The sequence below is a fragment of the Dermacentor variabilis genome, chromosome 1 (genome assembly GCF_050947875.1).
Source record: "Dermacentor variabilis isolate Ectoservices chromosome 1, ASM5094787v1, whole genome shotgun sequence".
NCBI lineage: Eukaryota > Metazoa > Arthropoda > Arachnida > Ixodida > Ixodidae > Dermacentor > Dermacentor variabilis.
Genome location: NC_134568.1, coordinates 264,125,686 through 264,143,456, shown reverse-complemented (window position 1 = coordinate 264,143,456; position 17,771 = coordinate 264,125,686). Strand labels below are relative to the sequence as shown.

General features: G+C 43.7%; 1 protein-coding gene across 2 annotated transcripts in view; it reads left to right on the top strand.

The window, feature by feature from the left end:
* Positions 1–17,771, top strand: part of LOC142563836 (uncharacterized) — an 88,107-nt gene that overhangs the window by 38,729 nt on the left and 31,607 nt on the right. The window contains exons 55-71 of one of the 2 annotated variants that reach the window (XM_075674504.1): positions 13–139; positions 226–365; positions 456–573; positions 673–824; positions 904–1,033; positions 1,556–1,701; positions 1,802–1,913; positions 2,025–2,176; positions 2,252–2,369; positions 2,444–2,595; positions 15,716–15,836; positions 15,898–16,046; positions 16,117–16,240; positions 16,308–16,459; positions 16,558–16,678; positions 16,778–16,929; positions 17,002–17,113. In XM_075674504.1, the coding sequence (XP_075530619.1) occupies positions 13–139; positions 226–365; positions 456–573; positions 673–824; positions 904–1,033; positions 1,556–1,701; positions 1,802–1,913; positions 2,025–2,176; positions 2,252–2,369; positions 2,444–2,595; positions 15,716–15,836; positions 15,898–16,046; positions 16,117–16,240; positions 16,308–16,459; positions 16,558–16,678; positions 16,778–16,929; positions 17,002–17,113 (2,278 nt within the window). Of the gene's footprint in view, positions 1–12; positions 140–225; positions 366–455; positions 574–672; positions 825–903; positions 1,034–1,555; positions 1,702–1,801; positions 1,914–2,024; positions 2,177–2,251; positions 2,370–2,443; positions 2,596–15,715; positions 15,837–15,897; positions 16,047–16,113; positions 16,241–16,307; positions 16,460–16,557; positions 16,679–16,777; positions 16,930–17,001; positions 17,114–17,771 lie in introns of both variants that reach the window. The other variant, XM_075674495.1, reaches the window with a different exon arrangement.

The following is a 17,771-nucleotide window of genomic DNA, read 5'->3' as shown; positions in this document are numbered from 1 at the left end:
TTCCGCGACCAGATAAGCCAAACTGTTCTTCTGGTAGGCTGTCTGAGCTGTACCAACAGTGCCTTGGATTCATCAGTTATGGAGTTGTTCCAAACTTGGGCTCCGACACTACCGAATTAGACTTGCCCGCTGTTCAGAGGTAGCGTATGGTACAAACGAGCGTAGCCGGATTTTTTTTTTTTTAGAGCACGTGGGCTCAGATCTTGCTTTATTATTTTTCTTAAGGTACCTTGACAACTACAAGGGCTGTATTCAAGAAGTGACAAAGCTGGCCTGTGGGAGCGCGGAGATGTCGCAAGAAGTGCAGATGTCCCTGGCAAATCCTGTGCAGATCGTCAAAAAATACTCCCATTTCATTAGCACGAGTGAGTTGTCATTTACTGGAATTTTCCATCGTATCAAAATTCTGTATTCTCTTTCATGCATATTTACGTTGCGTATTCGTTTTTTTACAGACAACTGTTCTGAAAGCAGTCTTAGCTCAGCATTACGTGAATGTGACGGAATTTGGGACCTTGATGTGGAGCCTCTCTTAAAATACACTGACAACAGTGATCTCATACAAGCCTGCAGGTATGTCTGCAATGCTAGCGCAGCTTGTTGCGCTGTTCTGCATTTTGTGAACAATATTAAATGTATAACGGTTTTTCCTGTGACGTTTGTATTCCTTAGCTCAATAGAAATATTTGGAAACTGTGTCAAGCAGAAAGTCATTCCTTTATGCGAAAAAATGGAGGTTGCATCTAGCCACCAAAGTGTCCACTCGTACCTTTCAAATGCTCTTGACGTGTACAAGACGATATGTTCCAGGGATCTGAATGCAGGTACGCCACTCAGATGTTAAATAAGGTTACTAAAATGGGACTAAAAGAGTGGTTTTAAGTGACGCTGTTACCGTTACAGTGAACGAAGCCATGTGCAGCAAAACCGAACTCGTGGCAGCATTCAGCGAATGTGGAGGCGTAATAGACTACAGAGTTATTCCTTTCGCTGATGACCCATATGATAAAGTGAAGCTCGGCATCGCCTGCAGGTAAGACTAATGTAAATTTATCTTTGCTTGCAGTACGATTTACCTCTATGAAACCTGCGATAGCGCTAGAATTGTCTCTAATCTGATTTCATGACATTCAAAGAGAAAATATATCAGTGATGCCCAAACTCTCATCCAAGAACGATTCCTTAGTTTCCGTTTATTTTTTCAAAGCAATTGTTGACATCAGTTCATTCAGCCTAATAGATATTGTAAGTTGCAGCCACGATAACTTGAAACGTATGCCGCTATTTTGACCCCTGATTTCGGATAACGCGTCTTTTGCATTTACATTATTTTATTCCTAATTATTTCTGTGTTAAATTATTTGCCTCTTATTTGCTATTGAAGAATGATTGCTTCAAAAGTAGTGTTGCAATGTCGGGCGTTCAAATAGACCACGAAAGTGATGTGGGTCAGGCATAAAGTCAGGCATAAATAATGCCGTTAAGCAGGCGAAATGTAGTTAACGTAATTAGTGCTGCAGTTTATAGCAATCTGCAATTATGCTTCATATTTCAGTGGCGTTCGCGAATACAAAAGGTGCATATTTTCGCGGCTTACTCCTGTGTGTGAAGACAAGGTTGTTCCCATGAGTAATGAGGTCACAAAATACCTGAGGAATTACTACAATCTGTATGACTGGACGTGCAATACGACCGAGTCTCGTGAGTGTGTCGCCGAATATTTTCTTCCCTTACGACCTTTTTTTTGTGGGGATCGATGGATTTTTAGCTTCAACCTGGTGAGTCTTCTTTCCTATCTTAGAAAGCCACTGTGACAAAGAGGAATTGAAGAAAAATTTGGCGAAATGTGTGGGGCTCCTAAACAAAGAGTTTGACGTCTCCGTCATGGGGCTAAACACCGAGTATCTCTGCACGTAAGTCCCGAGCTAATATCCTTCCTCCCACTCCCCCCCCCCCCATGTACATCGGCATATTAAAACAAACCTTTGGTGTACCAACCCAATTTATGCTCAATCTCTACACAGTTTTCTGGAAGACTACAAGCTGTGCCTCAGCATGCGAACCAGTCCTGAATGTCGCAGAGACGACGCCGTCATGCGGTCTCCGGATATCATCTATTATACAACTGAGATCATATCAAAGTTTATGGGCCTATGTAACATGATTGACGTCAAAGGTGCGTGCACGAGCAGTTGATATGTGTTTCTTTATGCATTCTGTACAATTCTGTACAATAACCGATTTTGTGCAGAGTGCAACAAGAACACAATTCTGGAATCTGTTCACAAATGCAAGGGACTCGTCGATTACGCGCTGATTGACAGCATTCAAGACAGTGGAGACATTGATGCTATGAAGCAAGCATGCGGGTAATTGTATCCTATTACACAGAACAAAAATGGTAAAAAGGAGCGATTATAAAACGATGCACGTCTCTTTTCAGTGGACTTTTCAATTACCGACACTGCGTGCACTCTGAGATCTTCAAGGTTTGTGACGCGTCTAGCCCTATCTTGCAAGACAAAACCGTTCAACAGTACGCAGTAGACGTACCAAGAAACTTATCTTGGGTCTGCGACTTGAACACAAAACCTGGTGAGTCGTCACTTTGTTGATTTGCTACGGCTCACGGTGAAAGATTTCCTTCGGGATATTTTTTGAGGAGCTTGAAAAACAGGGGAAAGACAGGGGACACGGAAGCACTGTTCCGTCATTGCTGCATATCATTATCGCCTCTCACATTATCTAAAAAAATCACTTCACAACTTCCGCCGAGAAACTTAAGCGACAACGATTGTTGTGCAAGATAACGCGTATGAGGAGAGAGCAGGGTGCAGCACGATTGCTTAGTGGCCATTGTTCGCCGTATACGCCGAGTATGTGCGCAAGACATATGCCTTTCCTTACGGTTGCCTGCCTTCTTATGACCTTCGGCTGACCCAAAAACCCGCACCTCGTACGGCCCGCAGGTGGTGCTTTAGCCGCCTGACTTGTGTTAGCTTGGACCCGGGGCGGGCCCTGGCCAAAGCATACCTTCGTATCGGGAGAGGAGGGCTGCATAAACGACGGACTTCATTCGGTTTTCAATGTACAGCGGGTGCAGGACCGCTTAAAAGCTTTTTCCGCTTCCGTTTTGGTGGTTTTTACTGAGAACGCGCCTTATCTTCTCCGTGTGAGCGACAAGTTCATTGGCATTAAAGGCGCAGAATTTTTGTATCGACCTTGCTTATGCAAGGCAGCTAAGATACTTGTACATAAATAAGCATTAGCATGTTGTCCCTAAGGCAGCATATATATATATATATATATATATATATATATATATATATATATCGTGGCAGCATAGATCGTAGCAATAGTCACAATAAATATTGCAATGCATGTTATTCCAAAAAGTTTTTAGTGCCATAAATGCGAATATTGTGGGGGGAAAATTAGTTGTTTCAGTCAAGTATTTTATCTGTGCCTAATTTGGTAGAAAGGAACAATGTTGGCTACCACGACACGTATTGCAGAGTGGTTGTGGCGGAGCGGTGAAAGTCGATATTCGTATTTAAGCTTCTGAAAAGGCCAACATCTCTCCGCCAGTCTCGTTTGAAGCAGATTTTGGTATTGGTATCGTTACTTTCTTCTATGACTATTTCCCTTAAGCTTCTGAAAAGGTCAATATCTCTCCGCCAGTCTCGTTTGAAGGAGATTTTGGTGTTGGTATTGTTACTTTCTTCTATGACTATTTCCCTCGACGACATAACGTGGCGCCTTCTGCTGAAATATCTCTGTGACGTAGAAAGCGACATCACGTGATGCCACTTTTGGCACCTTGTCGTTCGGCATATCCAGTAGTTCAGCCATGATTAATTCCCAAAGTTTGCAGGTTTTAAGCGTTGTATGTGTAACTTCTTTGCGCAAAACAACCTAGCGCGTACATCCAGTCCGGTGTGTAGGGCAGCAAAGGTTTTTAGCGAGCAAGCGACCTGGTGCTACGATATTGGTTATTCAGTTCGCATGATCTTGCATCAAAGTAGTTGTACGGATTTTTGTCCTAATAACGGTACTGTTCACAGCATTCGTAAGGGGGAGTGCGGCTTGCCACTTTCGCCAGAATTATTGTGGGACGATGATATATCACCATCACACGGCCCGTGTAAGGTCATTCATAATAAGGACATTCATACCGAATGTCATAGCAGTCTTGCGTTCCCCGTCCACACGAGTATACAAAATGCCATTCGCAATTGATGACGATGTTTATCGGCACCTTGCGCACCCAGGCACTCGGCAATCGACATGTATACTTTCAGGTTGCGCTTCGCCCTGCACAAATCGGTGAGGTGCTCTTCCTGTACTTTCAGCAGCGCACGCGTCTTGTCGTCGGTCCAGTGCGCTTTTCGCTTTCCATTCTCCGCTGACGAAGCTGCAGAGTTGGCTTCCATGGTTGGTGGATAGGCCTTAGCGCTGCAGCACTTCGAAAACAATATGCAGACATGGGAAAGCAAACAGATGAGCGTCTGTAAACATGACCGACAACAGGTGCTAGCGTCCAGTCGGAGACTGGGAACAAAAATATAGCTGCACAAACTGCTTCAACTATCGTGCTGTACGTCATGACATAATTAAGAAGTTCATAACAGCAATTATGACAACCTTTACTCTGATTACATTTCATTTTACCTTATCGATTTCGTAATTTGTTGCAAAGTCCCTGCCGTCGAGATCACACAAGCCGTCCTTGTATGGGTTCGGGAAACTCAATGGGCAAATGCCTTTCGCTATGAATGTCATTCACTATGCCCGTCTAGAAGCAACAGAAATGGCATTAAGACGTAATCGCATTCGCTGCGAATTAAATTACACATGCCATGTGACAGGGGCATTAGGCTAGTTTCGTGATGTGTGTAGGCAAGAATGATGACGGCGTCTATAGAGCTAAAATAGCTTAAGCTTAACGCAAAATCGTATCAGCGTATGGGTCCCAGCTGCGTTTGAGGCCAGATGTGTCAAAACCGGCAATGGATGATGATTTGATGCGTTGCGATCTACGCAAACAATGACATCGCGGCCGTTATGCCCTATTCCTTACCGACGACTAAAGGCTGTTTCACATGCTGCGACTGCAACGACGAAAATCGGTGCTGTCGCACTCATCGCAATGCGATTTTTAGAGGGCTCATTTCACATGATTGCGATTTTAACAATGCGACTGGTGCGACGCCCAGGGTTGCTTACTGCCAGGTTTCGTGGCACATGCTGCATAATTCTTTTATTGTAATGAATAAAACGTTTACACTATAATATTATTGACTTCTCTTGATTAGAAGCAAATCATATGTACGTTTACTAATCTAAAAACGTTAGTTAAGATTTGTCTCGGAGTGCGCGACGGCGGTTTCTGTAGTTCAGTGCGACATCGCGCACGTAAACAGCGGTTCGCAGGTGGTTCAGCGGTTCTTTATTCTACGGTTCAGCGCTGTGTGTTGTCTTATCTACCTTCTATGACCGTATCGTTCTGTCTGCGCCACAACAATCTACAAGATGACCTATCGACAAGTTCATATAGCTACCCTCACCGCATATGCAGCATTCGGAATTCGGCTGCCACGAAGTCGTGTCAGCCCAACAAGATCCTCGCGCTACCCGTGCTCGGCGTCAGCTTCTAGAGAAATGATGGGTGTATATTGCCCGTGAGTGCGCATATGTTGTGCCTGCTGCTAGCCATATTCTTACGCCAAACGCAACAAGAAGCACCGACCCGAACGCCCGCGTGTGCCCCTGAACGAAGCCTCAAACGATCTGTGTGATTACGAAGTGGAATGAAAATTGTGTTGTCAAATTCAACCTTAACGCTAGCCTGGTTCGTCTATCGCCGAGCTTGCGCTGCGAATATAATTATGGGAGCCCTCTCTAAATATTTCTAAAGGCGCAAAAGCCGACGCATCAAATGTTTCGAGCAGTTACCGTCACTTTTGTAGAAACCTGTACGTTGTAAGATAGCATTCTAAAAGACACGCTTCTCTTCCATTTTGTGGTCCTGTGTCTCGCGCTGGTAGTATACTCGGAACTTCTAGCAAGAATACCATATCAATACACGCTATCCATAATGCAGGATCGTAGGCCTACGGCAGGCCCACTTGCCGTAGAATTTTTCAGCTTTCTGCTCAGCCTCGCACGCCTCTCACGGTCAGCCTGTTTTGTGGAAATAAATATTAATACTATATTAATAATGCTATTAGATATTATAGTTTCTTCACTGTAATTTATAGCAATCATCCAGATTTCTTAAGCTAGTCATGCATTTAACCTGTATTAGATTAACATTGTTACGACATGCTTATGGGAGTCATTCCAAACTAGATTGCTCAGCCAGAGAAAGTACAAATGAAAGTCTCAATTTTTATTCCAATTTGGTATTCCTAAACAGATTATATTGGCAGAATTTTATGCCTGCTTGCATTTTCTGCAATTCGATGTTCAGAAGTGGAAAAACTGATTCCTTTTCTTGCTGTCGAAAGGCTGCTTCAATGTCGATAGCAAGCTATAATTATTCATTTCGAAAGTGTTAAGTAAGGACTATATGTCTAAGCTTATCAACGCGTTTTTGTTCCACGAACACAGTTAAGCTTTTCTCTCCCTCTCACTGACAGCCATAAAATGAAACCGTTCACTTTCATAAGTATCAGGATGCAAACATTCTGTAGTTCGTCCTGAGCATTTGTCTGCATCCTATAGTGTGCATGTTTGTATCAAGTTATGGTGTACTATCGCAGTGATCTACACATATTGTTAGATTGCAACAAACAAATTTATTTAACTTTTTTTTCAAATCTACAGTTTGGCCATGCAGTAACGACTACATTATTAAGCAAAAAAAAACTGCAGATTCAGTGTACGTGTTGGAATCTATGTGAGGTGAAGCTTTTGTCGAGTGGTCAATTAAATGCTGTTAAAATAACTGCGATATATACAATTTGTCTTATTTTCAACAATCCAACATGTCATCTTTACCAAGGTTAGCTTATGCACCGCACAGGCTACAAGCTTAATTTCATGTAATCTTTATGCATTACACTGTTCACAAACCATACCGAAACGCAAACGGCAGTTAATGTAGATGCACGCTGCGAGACATCAACACAGTGGCGTATGTTGAGCAAGGAATGGTGCGAGGTGTATGCAGATGAATGAGTGACGTCCTTATGTACTTATTCATTTATATACCTCGCAGGCTGCAAGGTTGAAGTATTATGCAAGGGGGAATAAAAAAGTTGTTACGAAAGGAAGAAGGGCACAACATTAAGAAAAAAACCAGCAAAAAAAGCAGCACCAATACATTGCACCAACTAGCCCAACGTGTTTTACTGGCACAACATTATACAATACTTAACAAACAATAACAGAAAAAAATTACTGCCCATGCACCTTGTACAGACGGTAAACCAGCGAAGCTGAAATGTGCGGCCCCAGTGTTTATCACTGGGTTAATTGCAATGGTTTATTCGTCTTTCTATATTATTGGTTATGTCCGTGTTTCTTAATGAGCTTATGCACATGTTTGGCTTGGATTTATCACACTGTTTATTTGGAATGCCACACATCGCACTTTGCAAGATCACCATCATGGAAAGTGTAATGAGTGGTTCATTGTGTTAATCCAGCGGGTCCATCAAAGTCTTTCTGAATTATGTTACGCATTTGTGTTTTGTAATGCGTTAATCATAATTGTTATGGCTCAGTTATGCACCGTAGTTACCAAGTGACACACCGGGGCTGCAGATTTCATTTAATTAAATACAGGGACACATTTTGAACCTATCGGGAAGTCGGAGAGACTGCTGCATGCGCGCTCTGCTGCTAGAGAGAAACAATGTCACCATCGGTTTAGCCAATGGCCCACCACACCTTTGCTGCGAGATAATAATGACATCAGGATCTTGTCTTAACCCCGTCCCCCTCTGTGTCCCTTCCCTGCAATAATACGTAGATAAATGTATGTTTGAAATGCATAAGCATTTCTATGTCTACCCAACAAGAAATTTCTCTGTCCATCATGCAAGACGAATGCAATGGCTCACACCCCCTTAAACAATGGCTCATACCGCTGCACTAGGGTTTTTGGGATCGGACCATGAGTGTTTTGCCTATGGCTCTCCTGCCGTTGCCCAAGCTTCTCGAATCAATAGATGGTCTGGGCCACGCATTATAGGCCGACGACATCACCCTCTGGACTGCGAGGGCAGGGTCGGATGGCTGGATGGAAACACGCTCCAAAAAGCGGCTGACACGATCAACAGCTATGTGAAGACATGTGGCCTTTGCTGTTCGCCTCAAAAATCGGAGCTGACCATTGTCAATTCGTCCCGGACCAGGACGAATTTTTCTTCAACTATGAGGCTTTTCTTTCGAGGAACCCGTTTGGGTTTCCTTTGTAGCAATTGCTACGAACGGGTGGATGTCTCATTTTCCCTTTATTCATTGTAAGACCACGTGCATCAAGGAAACAAGCAGAAAACATAGAAATCACTTTGGAAGGGAACCGGATCCTCCCGGTACATCAACTCAGGATCCTGGGCCTCCTGATCCAGGCGGACGGCAAGGCAACAGCCATGATTAGAAAAATCAAGCTCACGTCAGACCAAATCTTGAATATGATCAGAAGAGTGGCCAACAGGCGGAGGGGTCTGAAGGAATCGGACACCTTGCGCCTCGTAGAGGCCTTTGTTATCTCACGAATCGTCTACGCAGCGCCGTACCTGCAGCTCCTCAAGAAGGACGTCTTGCAACTTGACGCAATAATCAGGAAAGCCACGAAGCAGGCCCTGGGTATTCCCATAAATTCGTCCACGACAAGATTACTTCAAATGGGGGTCCACAACACAGTAGCCGAGCTCGTAGAAGCCCACCTATCCAATCAAAGGGTACGCCTTAGCCAGACCAAAGCGGGCAGAAGCGTCCTCCGCAAGCTAGAATGGCAAGAATCGCACTACACCCGCCACGACCAATTACCCGAAAAGTTGAGTGAGAAGCTGGAATGCAAACCACTACCACGCAACATGAATCCCACAATGCATGCCGGACGACGCGACGCCCGGGCAAGAGCCATCTCCAGGACCCAGGAGGAAGACGACACTGTTTTATATACAGACGCCTCTCTATCCAAACGCTCCACGAGGGCAACAGTCGTGGTCACTGGGCTAGAAAAGCTTGTCACCTGCGCATCAATCTACACTCCGTCTTCGGAGGAAGCAGAAGAAGCAGCGATAGCTCTCGCACTCCTGCAACCTAACGTCACCAAGATCGTCACGGACTCACAAGCTGCATACAAGAACTACAGATCTGGCTGGGTGTCCCTTGCGGCACTAAAAATCCTTGGTAAAGCTACGCCTCCTAAACAAGCAATCGAATTAGTTTGGGTCCCGCCTCACTCCTCAGTTGAGGGCAATGAATATGCTCATCAACAGGCCCGAGCGCTAAACTCCCGGGCCAAGGAGGAGGAGGCAAGGGCATGGCAACCCATCACAAATTACAGAGATATAGTCAAATATTATAGGGACGGCAGGAAGACATTCCCGCACCCACACCACTCCTTGACCAGAGCCGAACAAACAATATACAGGCAAATCCAGGCAGGATCCTTTCCCCACCCCTGCCTCCTGAACAAAATATACCCAGAGAGATACAAGAACACATGTCCTCACTGCAATGCATTAGGCACCCTTCGGCACGTCATAGGAGAGTGCAATTTTTCCATAGACCACCCCCCACCTTTACCCATAACTAACCCCCTGCTATCCCCACCCTTTACGAGCGATGGGAGATCATGCTGTCCAGCCCCGCCCTGGAAGACCAGCTCCGACTGATCCTCAGGGGCCAGGCGGCCCTGGAAGTATATGGAGCCCGCGAAGAGGGAGCCACCCCATCAGACGCTTAACGCGTTTCATTTCATAATGGACCAGTAAAGTTGTTTCTCTCTCTAGGCATATACAGCTTCACTGTAAAAAGAATGAACACCTTTCTGCTAGAAACCAAGGTGTACTAACAAGTGAAAGCTTATTGAACATGCCGAGTAAATGCTGGTTGACAAGCAATAAATCGAAGTACCACAAAAAGCAGAAGCAAAAACTGATCTGTGTTCATACAGATCCCAAAAGAAAACGCATGCATCTCTGAAAGTGTAACAAAGGCCATGCTGACAAGATTCTCTATTTGCATCTACAGCTTCCAGAATTTCTCTAGGCAGCCGATCTCCACAGAATGCTAACTTCTTTCTCTACAATGCACTCTCCACATCTGAGCGCGCATTGTAGAGGAAGAAGCTAGCATTCTGTGCAGATCGGCTGCCTAGAGAAATTATAGAAGCTGTAGATCTAAAAATGCTGGGAGAATCTTGTCAGCACGGCCCCCGTTAGAAATGGATGCATTTCCTGTCAGGAAACGCACATTAATTTTTGCTTCTCCTTTTTGTGTATGTTCGGTCTATTGCTTGTCAGCAAGCATTTACTCGGTGTGTACATTAAACATTTAGGTGTTAGATCATGTCGGTTTTCTTGTTTGTCCTATGTGTTCTCTGGTGCCATTTGCAGCCAGGCTATTCATTATTTTTTTAGACTGCAACAAGTCACTTTAATGACCCTTGTGATGCTTCTATGTACCTTATAAAATCTTTTATTTGGCCAATGTAGCAAGAATGTATAGTGTGAAGTGGTAAGAACAGGGTACGCTAACTTCTAATTAAAAGGTTTATTGTGAAAACGCAGTGATCTATAAAGGTTACCAGAAAGTAGTACAGCAATAAAACCTGATAAGGACTAGTGCTTGATGAAACCAAACATAAAAGTGGGAAAGGGAGAAAATACATATAGATATACAAGTCCAGAGAAAAAGAACATTGTGATCACGAAGTGTGCATGTGGCTACATTCCAGGAAACTCATTTTTTTCCAATGGCATGGAACTGGAAGAATGCGTTTGTATAAGCAAGCTGTCAGTCTGTCCACTGGAATAACAACAGTGTTTCTTGAAAGGTACTGGCATGCAGGATTGGCAATTGTAATGATTCTTTTCCTGCACTTGGAATTTTTCTGTATTTTCTTTCTGTAGCATTTTTATTTATGTTTGGCAGCATCAAGCTCCAATTTTTATCTATCCTTCAAAGATGTCTATTTTTTGTGGGGAAAACACGGGGAAGGCGGAAGATGGAAATTCAAGACGATGAGCAACACGAGAACAAGGTGAAAGTAGGAGCCAACGTTTCCACAAGTGGACCTTGAAGAAGACAAGTCGTGTGTGTGTGTGTGTGTGTGTGTGTGTGTGTGTGTGTGTGTGTGTGTGTGTGTGTGTGTGTGTGTGTGTGTGTGTGTGTGTGTGTGTGTGTGTGTGTGTGTGTGTGTGTGTGTGTGTGTGTGTGTGTGTGTGTGTGTGTGTGTGTGCGCGCGCATGTGCATGCGTGGATTTGGATGTGAAATCGGGCCCTTGGGCCGAGGTATCATTCTTCTCCTGTGCAGCCTTATGAATTCATTAACTATAGTGCAACAGAAATACGATGGACAAGAACAAAGTGAACACACAGAGCGCTTTGTTCTTGTCTTCTATCTGTTGCACTTTAGTTAATAATGAATACACACAAACTCATCCAGTTCTCAGTTATTATGTCGGGCTTATAAGCCCGCTTGTGTCCTGGAATATCTGCATGGCTATGTATCCTGTAATTTAATTTCTGGCCATGTGCTTACAAGTCGCGTGTCAATCTCCTGATTTTCCTGACAATCTTGTGTGATGTGCAGGCCCAGACAGTTTCTGGTGAATTCATGCAGGGTGTTGTGCAGGGTGCTGCTTTGATTGCTTTCAGTTCAGCTTTTCTAGGTGTAGGGTGGCCTGGAATGGTACTCACTTATATGGGGTTTAGTTTTATGTAGTGTCGTACTACTGTTAAACTGCTATTGCCACATCAGTGTACTATGTGTGCCTGATGTTTGCTTGCATATTCATGATTAGCAACCTCCTCTCTGTGTCTGGCAGTTGCATTTAGTCTCCTGGCCTAACTGTTTGCCCCCATATTTCACGGTATGGGCCTGTTGTGTTTCAAGTTCAGGTGCTCCCGACGTTGTTTCTAAAGGGAGGGGTAGTCGTCCTTGCATCTCATATGCTAGCTGGCACAGTATCTTGGGACCAGGCTCTGAGCTCTTGAGGCAAAGAATTTGTGCTGCAGGCTGCAACCCTACTCTGTCTAGGTGCTTGTTCGTTTGCTCTTTCTCATAGAGGTCTTCAAGCATGGTAAAGCCTGAAATACCTGTTACCCGATGCATGTATTCAATGAGTTGTCTTTTTTGTGTGCTGCTGGTAATTCATACCATACCATACCTTGGACACAAGCACAGCATCTGCGATTTTCCATAGTATCCACTCGTCCAGCCCCCACGATTTCAAGATTATTCTTTTCACCAGGTGTAGAATTTGCATCCAAGTGCGGCATAATTATTTCACCCACATGCTGGCTCTGCTGTCGTGGTCTTACACTAGCTGAGGATTTGTGGATGTTGACTTGCAGGTATGTTTCTCCAGCTATTGGGAGAACAATGTGCAATCTGGAGTAGTTCTTTTTCCGACGTCGATGTAAGCCGACTTATCAGAAAGCGAGAGGCCAGACTGGCCAAGAAAGTCTGCAGTGTTGTTGAGGGCTTGTTGCATCATTTTTGATTTCTGTATAACATAGCTTTCCCATAGACTGTAATACACCATAGGCTGTTGTGTTTCTTGTAGTATACCTGTGTTGTTGGTGTGGGTGGGCCAAATGTACCTCCAACTCTCACCTGAAATTTTCTGTTTTTCAGAAAGTTACTGTTTAAGTGCTCTACCAGAAATGTTTTTGCTCATCGTACCTCTTATTAGAGTAGCATGAGGTACTGCAGTTAAAAGCCTCCTCACTCTCTTCATTCTTTCATGAGCAGTATTACACAATGTCCTCCAATAATGTTTCTGCTGCTTATGGCCCACTCATATCTGCCAGAAGGTACAACTCTTGAAAAAGGTTTTCTTTGTGCTATCTGTGTGACGTAGTATGAACATTCATGCCTTGACATTTATACATCTGTAAACCAGCTTCCTGACAGAGTACTTGCTATACCTGATTATGCTTATTTGTGCAGCGCTGTTGAACAATACATATTGATGCAATGAATGTTTACTCACTCGAATTATCACTAAAGATGGTTGTTTTACAATTCTGCCCTTTGCTTTCTATTGGTGTATTTGCTTAAGCAGGCCCCCCTATGCAATAGTATGTTGAAGTTTAAGGGTTCAATAAAAGGTGATGAACTAAATCTAAGTGCAAGAGCTTTTTTTTACCTATGACTCCCATCGAAATGCGACTTCCATGGCTGGCAAAACAACCCCTCGCCTTGTGTTAGCAGCAGAATGCTGTAGCCACAGTGGCAGGTGAATAAAGTGAGGAACAATATTTTTGTCTATAGATTTTCTTTCTTGCCTGCATGTAAGTAAAATTTGGAATAAGTTTGTCATCGCAAAAAAGCCCAGTTTGTGGTCCTTTATTGAATAAACCACATATTGTGTATAGTTGAAATGCAGAAATTTGTTCTAAAATCCTCGGGTGATATGTTCTTGCAAGTAGCATGGTATTTCATTACTTATAAACAGTAATCACAGCAGATATCTTTATATGGGTTTACACACTAATACATGTGATCACGAACTTATTAGAAACATGTGAGGCATAAATGCTTCTGCACACTTGATCAGCTGTGAACGAGCAAGAACTGCTCGTACTGGCTGACTTCACTGCACAGTTTTGATTTACTTTTCTTCAGCGTGCCGTTTTATACTGTTTTATCTCCACAAGAACAGGCCGTTTGCCTGCTCTTCGCATTGTCGCACAAGTTTTACATGACGGTGCAGGAGGGTACGTTGTCACGGTGCCACTATAACAAGCAAGTAATTTACTTAATCTACTAGCTGTAGAGTTAATTACCTTTCAAAGCAAGTGTTATTACAGATGCAGTAAGGATACAAAGTCTGCAGCATAGTTATTGTTTATTGGTTTCTGTGCAAGAAAAGAAAATTCTCCAGAGAAGAGGTGCAACTTAACGTGCATGTAATATTTATTCAAGCCACGGATTTAATGCTATTGTAGCAAATTCATTACGGTAGCCTACACTTCTGCTCTGTGAAATTTAATAATAAGTAAGCTTTCAAGATGCATCGGGAAATTCACGCTTGAAAACCGATAAGAAAATGCAACTGAACGGTACCGCGTTCATCACAACGTTGAAACTTCGGGTACTTTGCTGTCTTGCCATTTGCCGTTCCCGAGGTTGAAATAATTCAAGCTGCTCCCTAAGCGCGATTTTTGCATGCTACTGAACAAAAGAAAATTGTGACGACCTCGTCGTCTGGTGGGGATCGAACACCTAGTACTGGCAACTCGCAAAGGCGTACGAAGCAAACGTGAAAATGCACTTCATTTGCTGCGTAGCGTGTCAACAAACGCATAGAAACAGGAGAATGGAATCTGCAGGACCAGTTTTTTATTCTCCCTTCCTGTACGTACCGAGTTCGGCAATCCACGTCTCGGGCATTGCACTTGTTGTGCGAGACGCCATTTTTCAAAACAAACCGGCGAAATAGCTCCGCGATAGCTCTCCGCGCAATTTCGACGGAAAATCGCAGCGATCGCTGCGACGGTGCGACTGTGCGACCAATCGGTTGGTCGCAGCCGAAAATCGGCGGGTCGGCACTGCGACTGCGATTTTCATCGCAAACGACGGAAATCGCACTTCCGGTGCGACGAAAATCGCATCATGTGAAACAGGCTTAAGCCTTGCTGTGGAATGTGTCGACGCGTGTGCCGTACAGACCGGGGACGCAGTCGTTGTCGCCACCGTATACGTTCATCCTGAAACGTCAGAGAGGCATCTTGAAGACTTTATGATCGATACATTTGGCTGGATCCTCCCGGTGGACCCCAATCGTATCGTTATTGTGGGTGATTTTATTGTGGACGTCTCGTCCCGGCGGAAAGTGGTTTTGGCGTTTCTCTTGGAAAGGTTAGGCCTTCAGTGTTACACCAAGACCAATGCCTCCGCGACGCGCCATCGGTCGTGCATAGTCCTAACGTTCGCTAAGAACATCTCCAGTGTCGTCACAGAGCCCATGGCTGTCTATTGTAGTGACCATAAGCCATAATTACTGTGGTCGCGAGATAAACGTGATTACAAATAAAAATAACAACGTGCATATTTGTGTTATATTGTTTTCTTTTATTTATAGTTATATACAGCTCCGCTGGTCATCCACCTTCACAGAGTGGAATGGCTCTGATTTTTTTTTTTTTTTTTTTTGTCGTGTGCCATACACCTTTTCAAGAAAAGCGGGGCGCTGCTAGAGGTTACGTGGCCTGCAAAATGTTTTTCATTTATTTGGGGAAATTTAGTGAGGGGGCATCAGAGTAAAATTACGAGAGATTGAACGACGGGATAAAAGCATAAAATGTGAACAGCGGCAGCGGCCCAACTTCGTACAGGAAGAAAGGAAAGAAAATTACTGTACGTGTGAGCATGTTTACTATTCTGCGCCGCAGGATATAATCCATTACCAAACACAGGACGCACTCTATCTTGCTATACAGTGAACTCCTTCTGCGTCGTATGCATGTCGATACGACGCCGGAATGCTAATGTGATAGAGTAAAGAACTGCCCTTTCTTTCAGAGGACTGCACTGTGAAGAACATTCTGCCTTCAATCTCAGAATGTCAGGGCTTCATCGAGGGCATTGGAGATCCTCACAACCTCCGAAAGTCTGATTCATTCGCTCTGAACATAGCTTGCAGGTAAGTCTGAGTTACTGTCACTGTGAACGCAATTGACGCTGGATACCTTCTTTGATTTCAGCTTTGTTCAGCAATATAGAGAATGCATCGACCTGAACATTCGCTCTGTTTGCAAAGAGCCTAAAGTTTTGTCAGAAATATCAGAAATTAGCTTTTACACGCAAGACTTATACCACAAATACTTATGGACGTGTGAACGAAAGAAAAGTCGTAAGTAGAAACAGTATCTTGAAATTGTAAGGACCAGTCACGTCCAAACGCTGTTGGTTTCACCTAGCAGGTACACTTTGCAACGTCGACGACCTGACCGTCCATCTGAAGCAGTGCGAAGTGTTCCTAATACCTGGAGTCGTTCCATATGTTGACAACACATTCGAAACGCTCAAGTACAGCTACGTTTGCGAGTAAGTACATATACAATATAAGGGGTTTGTAAGTTTCTAATTCGAGTTATTGGTATTTTTTGTAAAGGAGCTTTACTGCGTATTCCAAATGTATACAAAAAATGAAGTCAACCATCTGCGGGAGTAAAGACATCACTGCGTCGCCAGAAATTAAGATGTTGCTATACAACAAGGTAAATGAATATAAGTGGTACTGCAGCTCCAAGAAAATTGGAAATGGTAAGTAACATGAAATATACGACAATGTAAAACGTTGCTCTATTGAAACATGTACAACAATCCTTATTGACATTTACGATGACCTGTGGTGTTACAAGGTGACTGCAACGAAGAACACCTTGAAGATGAGCTCAAGCACTGCTTAGGCTTCGTGAAAACTGTTGTGAGGCCTAAAGTTCTGGGAGCATACAACGCTTCTGATATGAAGATGGCATGTTCGTAAGTGAAAAAGCGGCAACAATGTCGTTTCAGCTACATTTATTTCCGAACAATTTAGCATTACTCGTGCAATAATTGACGGTTGTAACTATGTTTCAGTGCACTTGAGGACTACAAGTATTGTGTGGTTTCGAAAATAAGCAAACATTGTGGTTACGATACCACGGTCGTGCAAAAGCCATCAATTAGGAAGTACCTGTTCGACTTGTACGACAAGCACAAGTGGATATGCCAGGAGCATATCGTTACTGGTACACTCAGATTTATATGTTTGGACAGTGCATGTAGTAAGTTTTTTTTATACTGCTTTATTTGAATTTCAGATTGCACCGCGAGGCACGTTATGGCACACGCAAAAAGTTGCGAACTGCATTTAAATTTCACATCATCTCCGCTCGCAGCGAGGGATCCAGACAGCAGTACAGTGGTCTGCAGGTGGGTGGTCTGAATCCTTGAAGATAGGACTATCATAGGGCAAATGTGCGGATACCATTATTATGGAATCGACAGTCTAGAAAAAATGGCAATGCAGAATATTAAGGGACGTGCTGCCCGAACAAAGGTGAAAGTACTTTTTTTTCTTTTCTTGCTTACTGTAGCGACTGCTGGGGAGGCACCTATGGTATTCGTATGCTCAACTGCAATGAATATGCTCCGACTTTAACGTTCAGAGCATGCCAGATGTCGCGGCCTTTGAGCGCGCAGCCCGTAAAGGTGCATGTATGTAGCGGTCACATTTAGCTTTGAATTTAGCCTGTATAGCCGCCTCCTTGGAGATGCTGCAAGCTTTGATGCTCCAATGAAATCAATCTTTCGTGGTGCTGCCGAACGCGCACATGCTAGAAGGCATATGCTAGAACCTAGATCCAATGTTAAAGACCCTTAATTTTGTGGTGAAATGATATTTTTTTGGATGCGCATGGCCGATATAGGCGCCATTTAGCATGCTTATTTTTGTTGTAGCAATGACAAGCCATGTTTCGCTCATTTTTGCTTTGGTTCTTTGCCTTCGTTCTTTTCTTTCGCAGTTGTTTTCTGCCACACGTAAATTCACAAACGAAACGCCATGTCGGAAGCAGAAGTGTTTCATGTG